At 45.8% G+C, this 22,486-nt stretch overlaps 1 protein-coding gene across 2 annotated transcripts; it reads left to right on the plus strand.

Annotated features, from left to right (window-relative positions):
• The first annotated feature begins 695 nt into the window (after nt 1-695).
• ZMPSTE24 (zinc metallopeptidase STE24) lies at nt 696-21,630 on the plus strand. 2 transcript variants are annotated; one of them, XM_086764840.1, is made up of 10 exons: nt 696-834; nt 3,086-3,232; nt 4,862-4,948; nt 8,444-8,560; nt 10,005-10,157; nt 12,023-12,164; nt 14,557-14,717; nt 17,325-17,429; nt 19,397-19,540; nt 19,852-21,630. In XM_086764840.1, exons 1-10 carry the CDS (start codon nt 718-720, stop codon nt 20,074-20,076), a joined length of 1,398 nt encoding a protein of 465 aa, XP_086620966.1. In that variant the 5' UTR covers nt 696-717; the 3' UTR covers nt 20,077-21,630. The 2 variants fall into 2 exon arrangements, with proteins under 2 accessions (XP_086620966.1, XP_086620967.1); XM_086764841.1 differs by lacking the exon at nt 696-834 and adding an exon at nt 1,948-2,558.
• Nucleotides 21,631-22,486: the final 856 nt, after the last annotated feature.

Consider the following 22,486-nt stretch of genomic DNA (forward strand, 5'->3'; position numbering starts at 1 on the left):
AGCTCAGGAGCCCTCTCATGACAACTCTCCAGGCGTCAATGGGCCGACATCGTTTTACCGCGCTCTCTAGAGCATCCTTGGTCAAAATGTACCACTTTCTGGGTCAAGTTTGCAGCCAACAATGTGCTGCTCCTGTTGTGCAGGGGCGGGGGCTGTCAGCGTCTTCCTGCCGAAGCAGGGACACCACTGCGCCCGACAGAAGCCGTGCCCAATATTGCTCCTGGGCGCAGACCACAAGAGCCCTGTGAAGGCTGTCCCAACAGGATCCCTCCCAACCAGACCGAGGTGTTCCCAGGCTGGAGCCTCCTGGACAGCTGATCCACCGCTGGCTCCACTTGGCAAACAGTGCCAGTCTGTTCTTTGCCTTGCAGCCCAGACGTTTGATGGGGGGGGACGACAGCTACCGCATGAGGACACTGCAGGAGTTTGGCTTTGACCTCCACTGCGTGAGGTCTCTATGGGCACCGCACGCCGCTGGTGACCTGCGGGGGCGTCAACCGGGGTGGTCGCCTTACCCCCTCCCGCTGCTTCCCGGGGCGGGGAGCTCGCTCCGCACCCCGCGGCTCCCGGCCCGGCCCTCTCCGCGGCGGAACTCCCCGCGCCAGCTGGGCCCCGCCGCGGCCTCCGCTCCGCTCCGCTGCCCGCCCCGCGCGCTGCCCCTCCGGGCGCCAGGCGGCGCCGCAGCGCGGGCGGAAGCGCGGGAGCGGTGTGGGGGCCATGGCGCTGCCGGCCGAGCTGTGGGCAGAGCTGCCGGCCGAGAAGCGCATCTTCTGCTCCGTGCTGCTCTTCTCCTGGGCCGTCTACCTCTGGGAGGCCTTCCTGGCGCACCGACAGGTCGGCGGGGGCTCTGGCGGGGGCGGGCGCCGCTGGGCCGCGGGCTGTGCCCGGCCCGGCCCGGCCTTACGTGGGGGGCGGCCGGGGCGCGGGGGCCGGCTCAGGCTGTCGGCTGCCTGGGGAGGGCTTGGCCTGGCCACGGCCCTGCTCGCCCGCGACCGGTCGCTGGAAGTGGTTTGCCGCCGGCGGGCAGCGAGGGCGGCCTGGGCGGGGGGCAGGACCTGCCGCCTCCGTCTGTGCTGCCGGCGCGGGTTCCCAGCCGGGCGGCAAAGCTGCCGGCGGCTCTGCCGGGCCCTGCCCCGGCCGGGTGCCCGCGGCCGCTCCGGAGCACGGCTGGCGTGGGGGCTGCCGCGGGTGGAGCGGGGCGCCGTGCAGGGGGGACGCTCGCAGAACGATCGGAAAAGGCCGGGAGCGGTGGGGGGACCGGCAGCCCAGCGCCCTCCCAGCAGCTCGGTCCTCCTCCCCCGGGGCGGCTGAGAGAGCAGGAAAAGCTAAAGTGAGAAATCTCGTGGGTCGAAGAGAAGGCGATTTAACACGTGAAGGAAAAAGGGGAAAATCCCCACAAGTGCTGCAAAGGCAGTCGTTCGCCGCTTCCCACGAGCAGGCCGACGCCTGGTGTGGTGGTTTAGCCCGGATCAGCACACAGTTGCTCGCTCACCCTCCCCCTACCCAGTGGGACGGGGGAGAGAAACTGGGAAGAAAGGAAAACTCGTGGGTTGAGATAAAAACAGTTTACTAAAAATACTAAAAACTACAAAGCTAACAGGATATAAGGATATTAATATCTACAAAATACACAAAATGAACAATGCCCGATTTCTCACCACCCAATGTCCGAATGACCGACGCAGCCCGTCCCAAGCAGCGATCACGGAAACAACACCGGGCAGCAAGCAAAGGGGGAGAGCGAGCCCGCAAGGGAGAGGGAACGATGCCAGCAAGCAAGGGAGAAGCAAAGGATGCCAAGGGTGCCCGAATGGATACCCGACAAGAATGCCAGAAAAGGATGCCCCCTCCCATGGGCAACCCCCACTTCTATACTGAGCATGACGTTGATGGCATGGAATACTCTCTTTGGCCAGTTTGGATCAATTATTCTGTCTTTCGCCCAGCTTCCCGCATCTGCACGTTAACGAGACTTTAACGAGACTTGGAAAGCCAGACAGTGTCCTTGGTCTCATTAACAACAACTCCTAACATCAGAGTGTTTTTATCCACGTTCTTCACACACGAAATCCAAAACACACCGGCTACTGAGAAGAAAATTAACTCCATCCCTGCCGAAACCAGGACACCTGGGCAGTCTCCAAGTAATAGCCACCTTGGAAGTCAAACCCTCTCCTCCCTTTCTTCTTCCTCTGCTTCAGTTTTTGTTGCTGGGTGTAACATTATCCAGCATGGGGTATCCCTCTGATCATCTCAGGTTGGCTGCCCTGGCTGCGTCGCTTCCCAGCCTGTTGTCCAGGCTGCTCGCCGGAGAAGAGAGACGGAAAGCCTTGACCCTGGTTAGCTGCTGCAGAACACTGGTGTGTTAGCAGCGCTGCTTTGCCCGCACATACAATGCAGACTGCTATGAAAACGTTAATTCCATCCCAGCCAGACCTGCTGGGAGGGCAGGAAGCAGCGCTGCGCGCTCTTGTCAGCCGTTAGATCGGCTGAGCCGGCTCTGAGCCTGCAGCCCGATCCCCTGGTCTGAGGAAGAATTTATCCTGAAGTGAAGAAAGGTAGGAGCTTTGCCTTTGAGAAGGGATAAATATACCAAACCAAGATGAGGCAGTGGGTGGAATAAGGACTTTTAGTCTTTAAAAATTGTAAAGTGGCGAGTTCTCTACTGAAAATGAAATAGCTCCTCGTTTGTGCAGCCGCATCGCAGACATGTTTTCTGGTGCAGTTGCATGGGAGGATCTGGTGGTGTCAGCTTTCAAACTCTGCGTAGTCGTTATTGTGGTGCAGTAAGGCACATCCTGTGGAAACGTTAGTTTGTGTGATCTTTATATAGTAACTATACTGGGAATAAATTAGTAAGTAGGCAACTCAGGTGTTGGTTATAACATAATAACTACGCTTCGGTTTATTTGGAACTTGATAGAAAATGGAAATTTAGGAATATTTGTTATTTTGTGGGTTGGTTTGTTTTTTTTTTTTTTTTTTAACCTTCTGTGGTGGCCCATGTTATGTGTTACTTTAAAATCTTATTTATCTCTTTAAAAATATTGGATGTAGACTTTAAGTTTCCTTTTCAATTTTTCAGAGACGGGTGTATAGAACAACCACACATGTCCCACAGGAATTAGGACAGATCATGGATTCAGAAACATTTGAAAAATCTCGTCTTTATCAGCTGGACAAAAGTACTTTCAGCTTTTGGTCAGGCCTGTATTCAGAGGTGGAGGGCACTGTAAGTACCTAAGCTGCTCTGGCTTTCATATGATACTTTTCATGTGCTTAAACTGTGAAATACTGTGATTCTTAGTGATCCTGTGCAGCTGCGCTGTAGGCATCCTGGCATCTTACGTCAAACGCTGAAACTCGGAAGTCCTGGGATTCTGTGTTTCTTGTTTGTGGCTGCATTTCCCATACAAAACAAAGGAATTATTCAGATAGCCTGTAATTTCTCTGTGCAGTGCTGAGTCATACTGCACGACTACAAGGTATATTATATTATTATGTTTTAGTGGCATGGCTATTATGGTTTCCATGGCCAAATAGTTAAGCATCATCAGAATTATTTAAAATTGTTACAAATACAGAGCTTTTTCTGTGTTTGGAGAGATGCAACTGCTTTCATTTTTAGGTAAAATTTAAGTGGAAGGTAGAAAGAAAAGCCCATGAGAACAGGAAGAGTACCAACAGACACTTCTTAAGTGTAAGAACAATTACACTGGGCAAGTACTGTTTGTATATACGAAAAAACAGAGACATTGAGTTAGAACAAAGTGTTTAGATGTGTGATATACAAATGATCTGAAGAAAAACCCTTTCTGACTTACTGCTGACATGCACTGGTCGTCAGTAGCACAACTGGGTCAAAAAGGAATCCTGAAATGCCTGGCATTGCAGAATATAATTAGCGTATGATTACTACTTAAGGAAGCAAAGAGGTCAATTATAAAAGATAATGAAAATGGTATTGTGAGCCTGCAAAGGAGAAACAAGCTCGCTTTGGTCCTTTCCATCTCCTGCTGAGACTCAACATGCACCCTAGTAATTAGGTTATAAGAGTAAGCCTTTAAAAAAATAAATAAGTAAATAAAAACCCGGTAGTGTCCATACTGGAAGGTTGCCGACTTGAAAACTGATTTTTATATATAGAGTGATGCATCCCTGCTTTCTTAAGTAAATGTGAAACATTTGGAAGTCAAGCCGTTTAACAAACGCTGCCAGCCCCTGCCCTGAACTCACTGCAGGTAGCACTTGCTTCAGTAGCCCTGTCCCAGGCATTTCTTTGCTGATGGTGTGTCCCGAGTGGTCCACTCCCTTTTCCTTGGCAAGCTGTGAGGCAGGCACGGGGAGCACAGCGTGAAGCTTTCTTAAAATGGCTGAAGCAACGCTAATACCGAAAGCGAAATTGTGTCCACCTTCTGAATGCCTTTCTCTCGGTGGCGCGTGCAGGCGAGACTGCCCCGGTGCAGTCAGGTTGCTGAATCTTGCATATTCCTCCTCGAGACGGTACGTTACACAATCACAGCGCAAACGAGCTTTAAGGTCTTCTGAAAAATATGCCTTATGTCTGAGCCAATATAGCAGCAAAGTCTATGCTAAGTAGGCTTGGACATACGCTTGTGTTTCTCAGGGAAAAAAAGAAAAAAAGCTTGACCTGATCTCTACTTCTGTAAAGTTGAAGTGAACCGCTGCCAAATATTCCGGGCTCTCTTTCTGCACTGCTAAGATCAGAGGGGGACAAAAAACCTGATTGTAAAACTGTTCTCGTTCACTCTTAAAAGGTCCTTATCACGACGCAATTTTAGTAGAACAAGATCACAGTCTGTTTCACGTTGCCTCTGCGGTATGTGTTTTTGTTTTCCAGATGATTCTTCTCTGTGGAGGAATTCCTTTTCTCTGGAATCTGTCTGGTCAGATCTCTGGCCGTGCTGGGTTTGGACCAGAATATGAGGTAAGCAGTATATATATTTTACTGAAAATGTTAGGTCCATGAACTATACTGTTATAATAATTTCTGTTTTTAAGCTTGCATTTACTTAAAGTGCTATTTAGCTCCAGGCACAATAGAGTAAAAATAATATGTATTTTCCGGTGAAAACAATGATTGGGTGAGTCTGAAAACTGGAACCAGTGTGTGACTTTTGAATTAGCTTACTAATTAAAATAGCGTTGTATATTAGAAACATACAAGTCTCAAAGCTACTTGAGTCAAACAAGGTGGGTTGGGTTTTGGGGGGCTTTTTGTTTGGGTATTGTCTTTTTAATAATCCTAGACATGCTCTTCCTGCACAGTGAAGGGTAAGAAATTTGAGGTTACTGCTTGTGTTGTCTTTGTGCTGTGGATAAAGCATCTATCCAAATTCTTCTCTCAAGTCCCTGGTTTTTATTTAAATCTGTTTCGTCAATATATTTTTTTTGTTTCTTTAACATAGTAAGGTGTTCCAGTGATCAGTATTCTAATCATCACAAATATAGAAACACAGAATCACAGAAGGGTTGGAAGGGACCTTCAAAGGCCATCCAGTCCAACCCCCCTGCCAGGAGCAGGGACATCTCCAACCAGATCAGGTTGCTCAGAGCCCCGGCCAACCTGGCCTGGAATGTTTCCAGGGATGGGGCACCCACCGCCTCTCTGAGCAACCTGGGACAGTGTTCTATCACCCTCAGTGTAAAAAATTTTTTTCCTTATGTGCAGTCTGAATCTGCCTCCTTCTATTTTGAAACCATCACCCCTCGGCCTGTCACACCAGACCCTGCTGAAAGGTTTCTCCCCATCTCTCTTATCAGCCCCCTTTAGGCAGTGGCAGGCCGCTCTAAGGCCTCCCCGGAGCCTCCTCTTCTCCAGGCTGAACAGCCCCAGCTCTCTCAGCCTGGCCTCACAGCAGAGCTGCTCCAGCCCTCTCATCACCTGCGTGGCCTCCTCTGGACCCTCTCCAACAGCTCCACGTCCTTCTGATGCTGGGGGCTCCAGAGCTGGACGCAGCGCTGCAGGGGGGGTCTCAGCAGAGCGGAGCAGAGGGGCAGAATCCCCTCCCTCGCCCTGCTGCCACGCTGCTGGGGGTGCAGCCCAGGATGCGGTTGGCTTTCTGGGCTGCAAGCGCACATTGCCGGCTCAATGTTGAGCTTCTCGTCCACCAGCACCCCCAAGTCCCTCACCTCAGGGCTGGTCTCGATCCAACCTCCACTTTGCCTGTATTTGTGCCTGGGATTGCCATGACCCAGGTGCAGGACCTTGCACTTGGCCTGGTTGAACTTCATGAGGTTGGCACGGGCCCACCTCTCCAGCCTGTCAAGGTCCCTCTGGATGGCATCCCTCCCCTCCAGCGTGTCGACGGCACCACACAGCTTGGTGTCATCGGCGAACTTGCTGAGGGTGCACTCTAGCCCACTGTCCATGTCGCCGACAAAGATGTTGAACAGGGCCGGGCCCAACACGGACTCCTGAGGGACACCACTCGTGACCGGTCTCCACATGGACATTGAGCCACTAACCACCACTCTCTGAGTGCGGCCATCCAGCCAACTCCTTACCCACCGAGTGGTCCGTCCATCACACCCATGTGTCTCCAGTTCAGAGAGAAGGATGTCGTGCGGGACAGTGTCAAAAGCTTTGCACAAGTCCAGGTAGATGATATCTGTTGCTTGCCCCACGTCCACCGATGCTGTAACCCCTTCATAGAAGGCCACCAAATTGGTCAGGCATGATCTGCCCTTGGTGAAGCCGTGTTGGCTGTCACCAACCACCTCCTTGCTCTCCATGTGCCTTAGCATGGTTTCCAGGAGAATCTGCTCCATGACCTTGCCAGGTACAGAGGTGAGGCTGACCGGCCTGGAGTTACCCGGGTCTTCCTTGTTCCCCTTTTTAAAAATGGAGGTTATGTTTCCCCTCTTATTGGGGACCTCACCAGACTGCCACAATTTCTCAAATATGGTGGCCAGCGGCTTGGCAACTTCATCCACCATTTCCCTCAGGACCCACAGATGCATCTCATCAGGTCCCATGGACTTGTGCACCTTCACGTTCCTCAGATGTTCCCAAACCTGCTCTTCCAGTACAGTGGGCGGTTCTTCATCCTCCCAGTCCCTGCTCTTGCCTTCCACAAGTTGGCTGGCATGACTAGAGCCCTTATTGGTGAAGCCTGAGGCAAAAAAGTCATTGAGCACCTCAGTCTTCTCCATGTCCCAGGTAACCAGAGCACGCGTTTCCTTCTGGAGAGGGTCTGCATTCTCCCCGGACTTCCTTTTGTCCCCGACTTACCTGTAGAAGCTTCTCTTATTGCCATTGACGTCCCTGGCCAGATTCAATTCCATCAGGGCTTTAGCCTTCCTTACCCGATCCCTGGCCGCTCGCACAACCTCTGTGTAATCCTCCCAGGCTACCTGTCCATCCTTCCACCCTCTGTAGGCTTCTGTCTTTGTTTTCAGTTGGTCCAGGAGCTCCTTGCTCATCCACGCAGGCCTCCTGGCATTTTTGCCTGACTTGCTTTTCATTGGGATGCATGGCTCCTGAGCTTGGCGGAGGTGCTCCTTGAACCAACTTTCCTGGGCCCCTCTTCCCTCCAGGGCTGCATCCCATGGCACTTTTCCCATCAGATCCCTGAAGAGCCAAAGTCCAGGGTGGAGAGCAGAGAGCTTGCTGTGCAGCCTCCTCGCTGCCCCGAGGGTCTTGAACTCCACCATCTCATGGTCACTGCAGCCAAGGCTGCCCTTGAGCTCCATGTCCCCCACCAGCCCCTCCCTGTTGGTGAGAACGAGGTCCAGCATGGCACCCCTCCTCGTTGGCTCCTCTATCGCCTGCAGGCGGAAGTTGTCATCCACGCACTCCAGGAACCTCCTGGATTGCCTGTGCCCTGCTGTGTTGTCTCTCCAACAGCTGTTGGGGTGGTTGAAGTCCCCCATCAGCACCAGGGTTTGTGACTGCGACACTGCTCCTGTCTGCCTGTAGCGGGCCTTGTCTGCTCGGTCCTCCTGGCCAGATGGCCTGTAGCACACCCCCACCGTAATGTCCCCTGTCCCTGCCCTTCCTCTAGTCCTGACCCATCAGCTCTGTCAGCTCCTCCTCCATCCCCAGGCACTCCAACTGGTTTCTGACATAGAGAGCGACACCCGTTCCTCCTCTCCCCTGCCCGTCCTTCATAAAGAGCCTGTATCCTTCCATCCCAGTGCTGCAGTCGTAGGAGTTGTCCCACCACGTCTCCGTGATGCCAACAAGGTTGTAGCCCTGCTCGTGTGCACACATCTCCAGCTCTTCCAGTTTGTTCGCCATGCTGCGTGCGTTGGTATAGAGTATATAACAGACATGTTACTTCTGTGAATTTATGTAGCTTTATCTTCTAACCAGTTTCAATTAAACTACTGACATAAAATCCATTTCTAACACCCAGCATGCTACTGTTAGTACAGGTCAGTAAATATCAGGTTTTTTTTCTTTTTATTTTTTTTTTAGATTGTTCAGTCATTGGTATTTCTGCTGCTTGCCACACTCTTCAGTGCAGTGACCGGTCTCCCGTGGAGTTTATACAACACGTTTGTCATAGAGGAGAAACATGGCTTCAACCAGCAGGTACTGTAGGTAGCGCTTACGCTGACCTAACCTCTTCAGTAGGTGTGGTTGGTTAGATGGACCGGTATGTGCACAGCTCTGCTGAAGACCATTAGTTTTAGGATCATTTCTGCGTAATAATAAGAGCAATAACACTTTGTGACTGTTGCAGAAGTACCCATGCTGCACCAGAAGGTCTCTGCGTGAGCCCGTGCCTCTGAGCAGAGGGGAGTGTGTATTCTGGCAGGGGAACGTTTCATACCTCAGCTGTTCATTTTTGGATGGACTATTCTTTGCCCTTCATACGCTCTTCCTGAGAAGTCTAGATCACTGCTTGACAGGAGCAGTTCTGATTCATGGACACTGAACAGATGAAACAAGACTGAGAAATTACTTTCTGCCTCTTTTTTTTTTTTTTTTGCTTATTGATTTCTTGTATCAGCCTTTACTACATTGGAGAATTTAGCTCTTCATTTGTACTTTTGTTAGGTACTGTCATAGTGTAGCCCCTCATGGGACCAGACTACGCAGTCTCTCTCTCACTCCCCGCACCCTCTGAGGGAACAGGGAGAGATGATGTAAAGAAAAGGCTTGAGGTTTGAGATAAGGACAGGGAGAGATCCTTAAAGTTACCGTCACGGGCAAAACAGACTCGGCTTGGGGAAAACTATTCATTTATTGCTAAAACCAAAGCAGAATAACGAGAGAGCGAGCAAGATAACCTCCCCCCAGCCCTCCTCTGGTGAATATATCACCAGAGTGTTCACTGTGTGACCAGAGTGATTATGTCTATGTAAAGAATAATCTAAAATTGTGGGTTGATATCTGATTTGTGTTTCCAATAGTCATGGAAGTCTGAGACGTCTATCAAAATTCTCGGCCCAGATCCTCAGTTTTTATTTTAAGCTGTTTCACCAGTATTTTTTTTCTTTCTAGACGAGTTCCGTATTTTTAGCGAAGCATGGGCTTTTTAATACAACCTTGTTGACAATCAGCTTAATGGTAACTGAAAGTTAAGATGAATGGAGGCAACTGCTCAAAGACAAAATACTTTACAGTAGCTATATTTCTTTAAGAGTTCCCTATTCTCTAAAAATCCTTTAATGTCGAGGATATAGATTGGTAAAAGAATTAAGGGACAGATAAAAAATTTTTGTTTCCTCCTTTAATGAAGTATGTATGCGCAACACAAAGTAAGGGTTTGAGTCAGATCTTACTAAGGAAGAGTGCATCTGCATGGGCTTGCAGTCCGAGTGGATGTAAAGAGACACAGCTACCAGGAGAGGAGGTGAAAATTTTCTTCCACATTTTCTTAACTAACTTTGATTTCCTTATCACATTGGTGTTACTGTTTTGCGATTTGTCTTGTTTTGTTTCTGTGCACCCACTGCAGGGATCAGTTCATTAACCACTGTAGCACATCAATACTTACACTGAAAACATCACCGATATCCTTTCCTTACAGACGCTGGGATTTTTTTTTAAGGATGCTATCAAGAAGTTTATCGTGACTCAGTGTATTCTGTTGCCAGTGACATCCCTTCTGCTTTACATTATTAAAATAGGGGGAGACTACTTCTTCATCTATGCCTGGCTCTTCACATTAGTTGTTTCCTTGGTGAGTACGAGAATCTGTTTGGATTTTATCCAAATGCTAGCTTACTTGCATGGCTCAGTGTGCTGAGGTTTAAAAACATAACTGCAAGGGAATGGAGAAAAATCTAAATCTCCTGGGCATTTTAGTGTCTACAAACTTTAATAGTGTGTCTTGGTCTCAGTGTACTTGTTCAAGAATAATAGCTCATATTAATTGTCCACATTAATCCTTATATTTTATCTATTTAATACTGAAGTGTTCTCATCAATTCTAAAATAAACATTCAGAAAGCTTTAGAATAGATATTGGAAATGCACCACTATGTGGTGGTAGGTTTTCCTTTTTCTTAAATGTAGAAAGGGCACAAGGACAACTGCCAGCAGTTTGGCGAGACAAGGCAGAGTTTAAGATTTCATTGGACTTTTTCAACAGTGCAGATACTTTCAAACGTCAAAGTACTTGTTTTCAGTGGGAAAAAAACGTGTCAAGATGACTTTGAAATTAATGTTGATGTCCATTTGCCTCTCATATCCTGTCCCTTTTTCACTAACCAGCCTTTAAACTTTTCTCCAGTCCTTATATTTAAAATAAATAAATAAAAATCACTTTGTGAAGGTCCAGAGTATGAGGTAAGGGAGTTCAGCTTTCCTTCCCATCACAGTTGTCCCAAAATTTGGGTCTGTCATCTGGTGTGTGAAGAGGCAATCCACACGCAGAGTGGAGGTATTCCTTTTATTGCATACACGTGCGTGTAGGGGTGCCTGTCCCAAGACAGCACACCACCTTAAAGCTCCAAATCGCCTCTTATTTATACACAAAACATCAGCATAGTCAACTTTCTAATACATAAGCATTGTAATTTTATGAAATGGCTGGTCAGAGTCTCTTCACCTAGCATATAAATCAGTGCGCATGTTCAGTCCTGTTACTCCACCGACTTCTTTTGAGTTGGTGGTACGATTTGGGTAGAGGGTCCAGATTTGGGTAGAGGGCTGGTCATGGTAACCCTTGCTGGAATTACCTTCCCCTGGTTTCTTCAGCAGTTTGGCACACCTAAGCAGTTTTTCATGGGTTGCTGATAAAGTCAGCATTTCATCATTTATGCTTCTTGCTTTTAGACATGTCAGACAAAGGCACATTGTTTAAAACCTCAGTTCTCCAATTTCCATAAGTCTAGCAGGTTTAGCTTTAACTTTCAGGATTTCGAGATCACAGTGTTATTCCAGTCCTGGCTTCTCATCTGGGCTGCAGCTGCTGCCAGTTAAAAGAGACGCAGGTGCATTGTAATGATTGTTGGATTGTGGCTATTAATCATTGTGGACCAGAGGCATCGGGCCGTTCCTTAGCCCTGTGTACAACTGGGAGAAGGGGAAGGAAATAGGGGACATGAAATTTCTTGCCTGTTTTAGACTGTAGCTTTGCAAGTTAGCAGGAATTTGAAGAAGCGGGACTATCTCTTGGTTCAGTCAGCTCTGCTGCTCTTTATGAAACACTTCAGAGCTTTCCAGTATCGGTGAAGTGCGTGTAAGCGACAGCCTGTCACTGATAACACCACTGCTCCCAGCTGGCATAGCGGCTTTGCCTTCTGCGGTTTGATGAACCATCAGTGCAAAAGCACTGTTTACACTACTTCTGCTGATGAGTGTACATTGTCGAATAACTTGCCCCCACTCCCATCTCACTGTTGAATTGCTGGCTGTCAGCAGACTAAGCTGTTGTCCTCATAGGTGGGATGACCCATGGAGAGCCTTGCTATAGATCGCAGAAGGACTCTGCTTCATCCAGTGTTTTTTTGAATTGTGCCCTCTTTTGTACTTACTCGTGCTCCACCTTTAATTCTAAACACATTTGTATGCCTTGTTTTTAATATCCATATGTATTTGCAGGTGCTTGTTACAATCTATGCAGACTATATTGCACCTTTGTTTGATAAATTCATTCCACTTCCTGAAGGAGAGCTCAAGCAACAAATTGAAACAATGGCAAAGAGCATTGACTTCCCATTGACTAAGGTGTATGTTGTTGAAGGTAAGATATTTTTAAACAAAGACTTTGCAATTTTGAATTTCTGGATTTTTAGCTTTGATTGCGGATGCTGTAGTAGGGCAGTTGCTTATATTTCTCAGCTATTGTAATACTTGTCAATGTCTGTACCAGTTTCCTCTTTTTGCTTTGAGTTCGGAACAGTCAAGGTGAACATACAGCCTTAACTCAGCATCTTGTTGGAAGCGGCGTCTTGCCTCTGTGGAATGGAAATACCACAGTCAGAAATTGAAGCAGCAATCAAGATTCCAATTTTAGAGCTTTAGACCAGAGGGAAAAGTTGTTTGTTTGGTTGTTTTTTTGGTTTTTTTTTTAAGCTTTTCTAGTCGCAGTTTATCATTAATTGTCTCAAAGTCCTTGGTGAAACAGTTGAAAAAATAATGAAAATTAAAAACACCTGTTCCCTCCTAGAGTGCTTGCATGGACAGTTTCTTATGGTATGACTGCATGGACTCATACCTTCTACTTGAGACTGTAATTTTTTTCACTTTTTAGTAATGAATTTCTCTTCCTCTTTTCTTAAGTCATGGAATATAACATGGAGCATGCAGCTGCCATGTCACTTCCTCTGCACTTCGGTGTTCGTGGAGCACTTTGCTTTTTGACATTTCAACTGTTACTCATTTTGCTCCCTTCTGAACTTGATTACAGGAACTTTCCCAAATTTTGGTTTGGTTTTGTGCCCCACCTGTGAGGCCCCACACCAGACGTGTTTTATTGCTTTGGTGAAAGCAATATGAGATGGCATAAAAAGCTGAAATGGTAGAATTTTGCTGTAGGTGAGGGTGGTGAAGGCTTTATCTAGCCTGGAAACTGTGGCTTTCAAAACTTTGGGCTGGCCAAATCCAGCCACTGTTCTACCTCAGTGCAGCCAGGAACTACTACTGTTGATATATTTGGGGCCCAAGAAACTCCTCTCTTTCCTAGCGAAGTCGAAGCTTTTCAAGCTTGAGAGTCAGTACAGAAGCTTGCCAAATAGGTAGGTTTTTCCCAAATGCATTCTCTAGCTTTTAATTGTGGTGGAAGTCGTATGAGCCAATTGTTGGTAGTCTGGCACCTGTGTAGTGTACTACTGCGCTGACTTCTTCAGCATATCTGCATTTAGTGGCAGTGATCTGCAGAGGAGAGGGGCTGTGAAACCCTTCCTTCCTGGCATCCTGAAGAGTGTTAAACCCTTCTGATACGAGGGACTGGATGTGTGAACATCTTTTTGCCAGTGTTATTTCCGCACTCTGTCTTGGCTCTTCCCACTCCAGAGCTCACCTCTTAGTAACATGTGCAACCAGGTCCTTCAATTTCCGAGTTTATTCTGTAACAGGCAGATTACAAAGGTTCCTTCTCTACCGGCACTTAGTGGAGAATGGAGTTTTTTGTGATGCACAGATGAAAAGGAACATTGCTACCCTGTGGCAGTTCAGATTTCTTCACTGAGAAGGGACTGGATGCTGAGGCTTTGTACTCTGACCAGCCTCTTCCTCTGTTGATCTGTCTTGGTTTGGTGCATGACCATACCACGGGTTGGCTTGCAATGGAGCAATCAATATTTTGTGCCCTAAGGAGTTTATCCAGCTCATAGTTTTATAGTGAGAATTGAAGGCAAAGGCCGTCAACTTAGGGTATCTTACCTTTTTCTGCAAAAAAACACAGCAATCCACCTCTTCTGTCATAGAGACCCCTTTTGGTCTTGGTGTTGCAACAGCTCCTGTCCATTGGCAAAAATAGGCAAAGTTTTAACAGCTGCTTTGATCTAGACAACTTTTTAATCAACTTAAATAGTCCATGTTCCATGGAAAGAGATTAGTTTCTTGGCCCAGAGTATATTGACAGTAGAAACAGTCCATGGTTCACCTGATCTGTAAAAAATTGCCTATTTCAAACAAAAATATTTTTGAGAGACTGCCTAATGTCTGTAGTTCGTCTGTTCATCTTCTCCTTATCTGTTTCTAACATCTTCATCCTTATCCATTTCAAATCATCGTTGCTGGCACATTGAAAGAATTCTAAGTGTCTTCATCACAGGTCCTTTGCCAGGAGGGCAGCCCATGTTCTATACAGAATGCTGTTTCCATTTTGAATGTGAAATTGCAAGATAAATTGCTTTTCTGCTGGATATTAGATGTTCGCATGGCTGCTCAGTTATTCTAGTGATTACATCTTAGAGATAAAAAAACTTATTTATTTGAATCGGTAAATGAGATCATCATTACTTAGATCATTTTAAAATATGCTTCAACCTGCAAACTCATTTGCTTGAGTTTGTCTTCATTTGGGGACTTTGAGAATTCCTTTGGAAGAATCTGTTCTATGTCGTATTTCTTAGTCTTCAGAGCATGGGATTATTCAGATCATGGTCTTTAATATAAATTTTCCCTATCAGGTTCTAAGCGTTCTTCTCATAGCAATGCTTATTTCTATGGATTCTTCAAGAATAAGCGGATAGTACTCTTTGACACCCTTCTGGAAGATTATTCTGCATTGAACAAAGAACCAGCAGAAGGAGAAGATGGTGAGAATGAAGAGACAAAGTCTAAAACCAAAGTGAGTTCATCTTTGTTTTTCGTCATGTTATTGTTCTGGTTTTGTTTAGTGAGAGGGGGCAAGAAGCTGATAGAAGTCGCTCCCCTTTGTTCAGTGGACTAGGGTGGACCTGCTGCTGGCCAAGGCTGAGCCAATTGATGGTAGAATGTTCCCTGATAACGCCTCTGCCATAACATGTTTAAGGAGGGGAAAAATAGAAAAAAAAAAAAAAAAAAAAAGAAAGTGAAGATGTTGAGCGGGGGCAGGGGGCAGAGAGGGGGAGGCGCGAGCCTTGTGGGCCTTGCAGGCCTCACCCTCTGGCCTCCCGCCGGGCGGTGACTGGGCCCAACTCGGCCCAGCCTGGCTGCAAGAAGTGGAGAGGAGATGAGATGTGAAGAGACCCTGAGAGGCGTCTGCCTGCCTGTTGTGAAGGATTTCTGGTGAGAGGAACGGCTGCAGACGCCAAGGGCAGTGCAGAAGGAGGGGGAGCAGCAATGCGGCTCCTGGCCAGAATTCCCCTGCAGCCCGTGGTGATGGCCATGGTGGAGCAGGCTGTGCCCCTGCAGCCTGTGGAGGCCCACGGAGGAGCAGAGATACCCCTGCAGCCTGTGGAGGTCCACGGAGGGGCAGAGATCCCCCTGCAGCCCATGGAGGACCCCACGCCGGAGCAGGTGGAGGCCTGAAGGAGGCTGTGGCCCATGGAGGCCCCGCTGGGACAGCCGTTCTGGAGGGACTGCACCCCGTGGAAGAGATGACCCACGCCGGAGCAGTTTCACGGAGGACTGTGGCCCGTAGGAGGGACCCCACGCTGGAGCAGGGGAGGAATGCGAGGAGTTCTTCCCCCAACAAGGAAGCAGTGGTGTAAAGCGACATGTGATGAACTGACCGTAACCCCCATTCCCTCTTCCCCCCTGTGCCGCTCATGGGGGGAAGGAGGTAGAGATAATGTTAAGCCTGGGAAGAGGGAGGGGTGGAGGGAGGTTGTCTTGTTCTCTGTCTCATTCTCCTGCTGGTTTTAGTAACAAACAAATAGTTTTCCCCAAGTCAAGTTTGCTTTGCCCATAATGGTAACTTTAGGAATCTCTCCCTGTCCTTATCTCACACCTCGAGCCTTTTCCTTACATCATCTCCCCCTGTTCTCTCGGAGGGTGCGGGGAGTGAGAGAGAGACTGCGTAGTCTGGTCCCAATCAGGGCTAAACTACGACAATTATTTATATTAACTTCTTGATGAGATATTCCCTTGTGTTTCTGAATGTATTTTAAAGGCCCTAAGTGAGATGCTAAAACCCAAAACCTAATGACTTCAACACCAAAGTATCTCTGAGCTGCAAACTGGAACTTCTGGGGCTGTGAGTGGTGCAGGTAGCACCAAAGAAAACGTGGAAATCCACAGGGGCTTTAGCAAAACCTTGGTTCCCTGCTTTTAAAGAATAGGCCTTCCTTGTAATTGTTTGAATAAGGGACCTGTTCAGGGTTTTCGCTCACGTTCCTTCCCTTGGGACTGCCACGCCGAAGTTCCCCTATGAAGGAAATGCTTTTGAATATCAGTGTGTGATTTGTGTGCCTTTTACTACATGTGAGAATTTTGGTGCAAGAGGCACGCACGCATGCACATACAGATTCCACATGCACCTCCTCTCCCACCCTGGTCAAGAACAAGATGATGGCGTTTCATTGGCCTTCCCATTGATGTGCAGCTGCGCATCACGAGTCTGCTTTAACAGCTTTTGTGGCTTCAGAAGAGTGTAGGGATGGCTAAAACTGATGGAATGCTTTCTGAAGAGCCTGAAGGAGTAATTCTGAGAAGAAAGAATTGCCTCATGCAGCCTAGGGTTAGGCCAATTTGTAGATTGTTGTGCAGTCCAGATTCTGTTTCTTGTAACTGTGTTGGTGGTGGAATTCTCTCCATCCCTCGTTCGGTACGGCGTACTGCAGAAGTGGGTGATGAGAGGAGGGGATTTTAAGCTCACCTCCTCTAACCATAATGAGAATAATTTCTTCCACTTCAACAGGTTCTTCAGCCATGTTCACAAGCCCATGTGCTTGCTTCTGACCTGCTAATGTACCTTTGAAGGTACAGATGTCCATCTTTCCTAATGATAGCTTCGAAGCTGTCATTGGCATTTGTTGCAGAGTACAGGGATGCTGTCATTTGTTTTCAAAGGAACAGTAGTGCCTTGGGAGGGAGGCTACAGATGGGGTGTTGAAGGAAGCAGGGAGAGGACTTTGCTCTCGATTCTCCATTGCAAGTCTGAGGCTCTGAATGTTTGCTTCCATTGTAATGCCTTTTCTTGAGTAAAGGAACAGCATGAGATCAAGAGATGGCAGGAGAGGGTTTGTAAGGCAAATCTATCAGCATTCTTCCAGGTTTGCAGAGGCATGTCTGCGCAAATAACAGAACACCGCCTCATGATAGAAATCTTGTTTAACTTAAAAGTTTATTTTTTCTAAGTATCTTCTTAAAAATGGTTCAATAAGAAATTGTATGTCTGTATCTGCTGGTAAAAGGGAATGGCCTGATCTAGGGACACGTAAGTGACCTATGAAAAAATGAATTAATAAGTAAGAAATGTGTTCAGTTGTGTTCGGTCTTACCTGATATTACTTCTGCTTTGTTATTCCCTCAGAATAAGAAACAAGGATGTAAAAATGAAGAAGTTCTGGCTGTGCTCGGTCATGAATTGGGTCACTGGAAACTAGGTCACACTATCAAAAATATTATCATTAGCCAGGTAAGTTATGACAAACTGGTGGTTTTCCTAGAGCATTCTGTAATTACTGCTGTTTCCAAATGCCCTCTTAAAGATTTGTAAGTGTGCATTCACACAATATACTTATGCTCCATGACAGAAAGTTGGTTTGTTTTTTTTTTTTTCGTTGCTGTATCTATAGTGAACTTGTGCTAGCCTTTCTGTCTCCTCCCTGCTCCGTCTGGTTGGTAGAAAGCATCTAAGAAAGCATGTCTGCTGCCGTTTTAATTCATCTCGGCAGCCGAAGTTGAGACACATTTTTCTTGCTCTGTAACACTTCTTCCTTATCTGTTTGAATCTTGGGGCCTTCTCTGAAGATCTATTTCCATCCCTGTGCTAGGGAAAGGATTGGATGTATCCTGTCTCCCAGCCTGCATTTTTTAGATGTCAGTCATGTCTGAGAAAGCTATGTGTCTGAAAGTTTCTGTCAGACTCGCTCCTTGGAGGGCTGAGAAGGAATGTGATTGAGGATTATGAAATCTTCCACAGGATGGCATTCTTACTTATTTATATTGTATTCTCATGCCATATGCATTGATTATTGGTAAATAACTTTATTGTGCCATTCTTGCTTCGTGCAGAAATAGGGGTGAACGTTGAAGCAACCTCACCTTTGAAGAAAAGGAGCCTGATGGTCTCTTACTTGTGTGTATGCCTCTGGGCATTACGTAGTACAAGGAAATTCCTCCTGTAAACCCCCTACTTCAAATTATTTTCTTTGCAAGGAACAGCTGTGTGCCTTCTGTCAAATTACTATCAGCAGCCTACCACACGCTTTGGTGTAGAACTGTCTTGTTCCAGGTATCACTCACCCTTCTTTTCTTCAAGTTCTCAGCCTTTTTTTTGTTTTGTTTGTTTGTTTCTTGTAGCTACCCTCCTATGCACCTTTTGTAAGTCCATCAGGACTTTCTTGAGATGTGTGTGCCATTCCAGGAATGCTGTTCTGTTCTCTTTCTAAGGCTATTCACAAGCTTTTCAGGCTGTAAACCTGAAAAGCTCCTATCAAGCTCCTGTTTAAGAAAATCCCTATCTTTTGGTTTCCACACTGGCTTTTTCTTCTCCATGCAACTGAACACCTCCCTTAGGCCCTTCTCGCTTTCTCCTTTAAGGCAATTACCTTCCAACTTCTGACATCAGTGTTGATCCCTACTAATTAGCAACTATTATGATGCTTTTGCCACTCTGCTAACTCATATGACTTTTGTCTTTGAATCCACTTTCTAGATACTATTACTTGGCTGTAGTAGGTAGATTGTATCTTCACTGCCAGAAATTTCACAAATACTTCTACAATGTCTTCTACTTTTTGTTGATTGCTTGCTGTCACAGTCATCTCTCTTTTTTTTCTGTCCTGTGTGTTTCAATAACAAACAATATTCTGGCACCTTCCACATTACTCTAAAGACCAAACAGCCGCTTGAATGGATTGCAAAGGTACTAATCGCCTTCTCTAGAAAATTCTGTGAGGCGTCGTCCTGCCTCTTGCCTTTGAAAAGCCAGGCAGGCACAGTGCTTATACCCAGTGATGCATGGCATAGATGGAAGTATAGATTATTTCCAGGGACAGAAGTATGACACGGCACAGACACATTTTGTTTGGTTTTAAACTGTTTGGAACCGATGCTTAATTCCAAGGAGATGGATTCTACCCTGTACTCCCTCCTCATTTATCTTGTCTTCTTGCCTTGTCATCTTCCTTCACTACTTAGATTTTTTTTTTTTTTTTAGCTCACTGACAGAAAATAATAAGTGTTTCTTTACTGCATGCATATACAGAAAGTAGGTAAAGGCCAGCTGTTTGTTCCTCTTTGTATATTAGCTCTAAAGTAATCTATTTGGGTTTTTTTTTCTTCAGTGGTGTTTCTATGCAGATCTGTAATACGAATAGGCCATGTTTTAGACTTAGATGAAAACTCGTATTAATAATGGATGTTGTTTTCTTTCTCTAGATGAATTCATTCCTCTGCTTCTTCTTGTTCGCTGTGTTAATTGGTCGAAAAGAACTCTTTTCTGCATTTGGTTTCTATGACACCCAGCCTACCCTGATTGGCTTGATGATTATTTTCCAGTTCATTTTTTCACCTTACAATGAGGTAAATTGTTTTCAAGACATAGGTGCTGAAGTATCATCCTATTTAAATAGTGATTTTATTTTGACTGAGGGGGAAAGTTTTGAAGTTTCTAGGGGCTATATATTAAAGCTACTTTAATAAGTAGTCAGTGCTGCATGTTGGTTAAGACTCCCAATTTCAGGTGTGGCCTGCGTAAACCTTAGTGAGATCATTCCACAGCCACAGTGATGTCTGGGACGTGGGAAGGAAGATACGATAGTATTTACTGGTAGTGTAAGGAACTTGCAGGTAGCTGAATTTAAAAATAATTCTAAATATATTTCTCTCCACAGGTTCTCTCATTCTGTTTGACTGTATTGAGCCGACGATTTGAGTTTCAAGCAGATGCATTTGCCAAGGAACTTGGGAAGGCTAAAGACCTATATTCTGCTTTGATCAAGCTAAACAAAGATAATTTAGGATTCCCTGTTTCTGACTGGATCTTTTCAATGTGGCATTACTCCCATCCGCCCCTTTTAGAAAGACTTCAGGCCTTGAAAGATGCAAAGCAAGAGTGACAGGAATCCTTGTTGGTTCAGAGACAGTGCTTCCATCTCAGAAGCAAAGTTCAGAGCTGCTTTTTAATTTCTTTTTGAAAATGGATAATGTCAATTAAGTGCAATGTTAAAAGCACCACAGATCTGAGAATCCTGAAACAGGTATTAAATTATAAATGACTTTTTTTAAACAAAACCAAAACTGTGGAACTTAATTTAGAAAAAGTACTGGGTGAAGATCTTACACACACACACTGGCTTTTATCTCCATACCATAGTATAGACTTGTAAAGGGAGGAAAACGAAAGTATAGACTTCAAAGCACCTATTTCTTCACTTTGTGTATGCTTGAACATTGCTTTTGATCCTTTTCCCATTCTCAGCATTCTTTGAACCTTCCCAGTCTCAAAGAGGGTTTGAGTGACTTGATTTCTTGTATAATAATACTTGTACTCGCCACTCACTGTTCTGTGTTTTAAAAAGCTGAATGCAAGTACAGGCCTTTCTCCTGGATTCATATCTGTCGTAATTGAAAATGCTACTTAATAAAACCACCTTTCTCTGAAGTGTGGGAAGAAGGATGAATTACAGCTGAGGAAATGTGCCATGGCTTCCTTGAAAATGAGCACTAGTCGGTATGTAGTAGCATTGCAGTGGGATTAGGCTTCTCCTCTTTGTGCTGCTTGGGGTGTGGAGGGATGTTACAGAGAGTCAGAATGGGACCCACACATTAGAGAAAGTTGCTAATTCTCTGTCCTTCTTCCTTTTGCTTGTGAGTGGAATGGTTAACAGGTTTTCCATACCTCCATTCCTCCATTTCTGTTGTCCTTTGCCTAAATTTTTTGTGTATATGGAAGTGTCCAGTTGCTCAGACAGTGTATCAGAGCCAAACTTTCATTCTGAGGGCCTTTGTCGTCCACTCCATGGAGGGTTTTCCATTAATGTGAGTCCAGCTGGAATACTTAGAAATATGCCTCGTCGTTGTTCTGATATAAACAGCCCAAGACACAGTTTGTTCCTATAGGTTAGTGAAGGACAAAGTGAATAATTGCAAAAATGGCTTCTGCATTGATTATCTCAGATTTTTCTGATGAAAGGTGGAATTAAATTTAATTTTGTTGAAATAGAGATAAAAGTTAAATATATGTTTGTATTTGCCATACAAATGTTTTGGACCAGACTGAATGCACATATAAAAATCAGATTTTATATCTGCGGTAAATTAAAAAGTTCCATTCAGCTCTGTACAGAGAGAAAAGCCAAAGCAAATTCTCATTGTTTCAGATGTCTGAGTATTCTCAGAAACTTTACTGTTAGCTTACATTTGCTTTTCTGATTATAGGGAAAAGTGCCTTGTAAGATGATGGCATGATGATGTCTCAGGTGCAACAAGATTCAAGATGTTGCTGGAAGCCCTTTGTATGCCTTATTTTAATTGTGTTTATACCCTAGCAAATATGAAACTAAACTATAGATATGGACTTAGGAGACAGTTTTACAAATATGGGGAGCCCATATTTGTAATGTTAATTGCATTTAATAAATGGCCCTTAAAAATAAAAGGATTAACTTGAATCTGTCAATTCAGAAGAGTAAATAAATGTGTTAAGTTTTGAGTTTGAGAAGTTGGTTGGTGTAAATCAATGGAAAACATGTTACATGTCCTCTAAGAAAACCATTTGGCTTGCCCAGCAGGTAAAACTTAGACTCAAAAAATTAATTTTGCGGCTATTTCAGAGATTTGGCTAAACACAAAAGGAGAGTCAAGTGGGATAATGAAGGAAATGCCAGTTTCTATGGAAGCATGAAATACTTAGGCTCACAGGTGAAGATGGTGTTGTTATAGCAATTGCCTGTTGCTTCCTTTTCTTGCCTGTCAGTGTTTGGAGTTGATCTCTGCAGTTCTCCCTGCTGGATTTTGCCATCTAACTCCTCTGAAAAAGGGTTCAGAGCTGGTTCCAGTCGGCTGCAGTTGTTTCCCAGCACTGGCCTTGTTTGTCAGCGTGTGCTGTTGACCTGCCTGTCCGCATACAGACATCTAGAATGCATCAGCTACACGTTGCAGACCTTCTACAGCATCCAGTTGCTTCCTGTATTCCTGAGAATGGTGGAAACCACACCTACATCTTTCTGTGCAGCTGCTACCTTCCCAGGTATCGAAATCCTCCTGCAGTGTCTACATAGTCACATGGCCAGAGATGATGAGAAGGTGTGTGGGATAAGATCAGCCACACATCCCTTCAGTTTAGGGACCAGTTTGGAGGAGAGAGGCAAGAAAACTGGCAAGAGTGAGCTTTTGTTTTCTGTTACCTTTAGCTAATAATGTTCAAATATTCAAAGCAAGGGCACCCAGAGCAGAACGTCTCTGGCAGTATGCTCCACAGAGGCATCTGCGTGGCTGGTGGGTGCTGACCAGCAGCGTTCTGCCCAA

Source organism: Chlamydotis macqueenii, chromosome 22, assembly GCF_036417535.1.
Source record: "Chlamydotis macqueenii isolate bChlMac1 chromosome 22, bChlMac1.mat, whole genome shotgun sequence".
NCBI lineage: Eukaryota > Metazoa > Chordata > Aves > Otidiformes > Otididae > Chlamydotis > Chlamydotis macqueenii.

Coding starts and splice junctions, on each gene's coding strand:
- ZMPSTE24 (XM_086764840.1), top strand. CDS start 718: ATGGCGCTGCCGGCCGAGCTGTGGGCAGAGCTGCCGGCCGAGAAGCGC. Junction 4,949..8,443: donor GGTTTGGACCAGAATATGAG/GTAAGCAGTATA, acceptor TTTTTTTTTTAG/ATTGTTCAGTCATTGGTATT. Junction 19,541..19,851: donor TTTTTTCACCTTACAATGAG/GTAAATTGTTTT, acceptor TTCTCTCCACAG/GTTCTCTCATTCTGTTTGAC.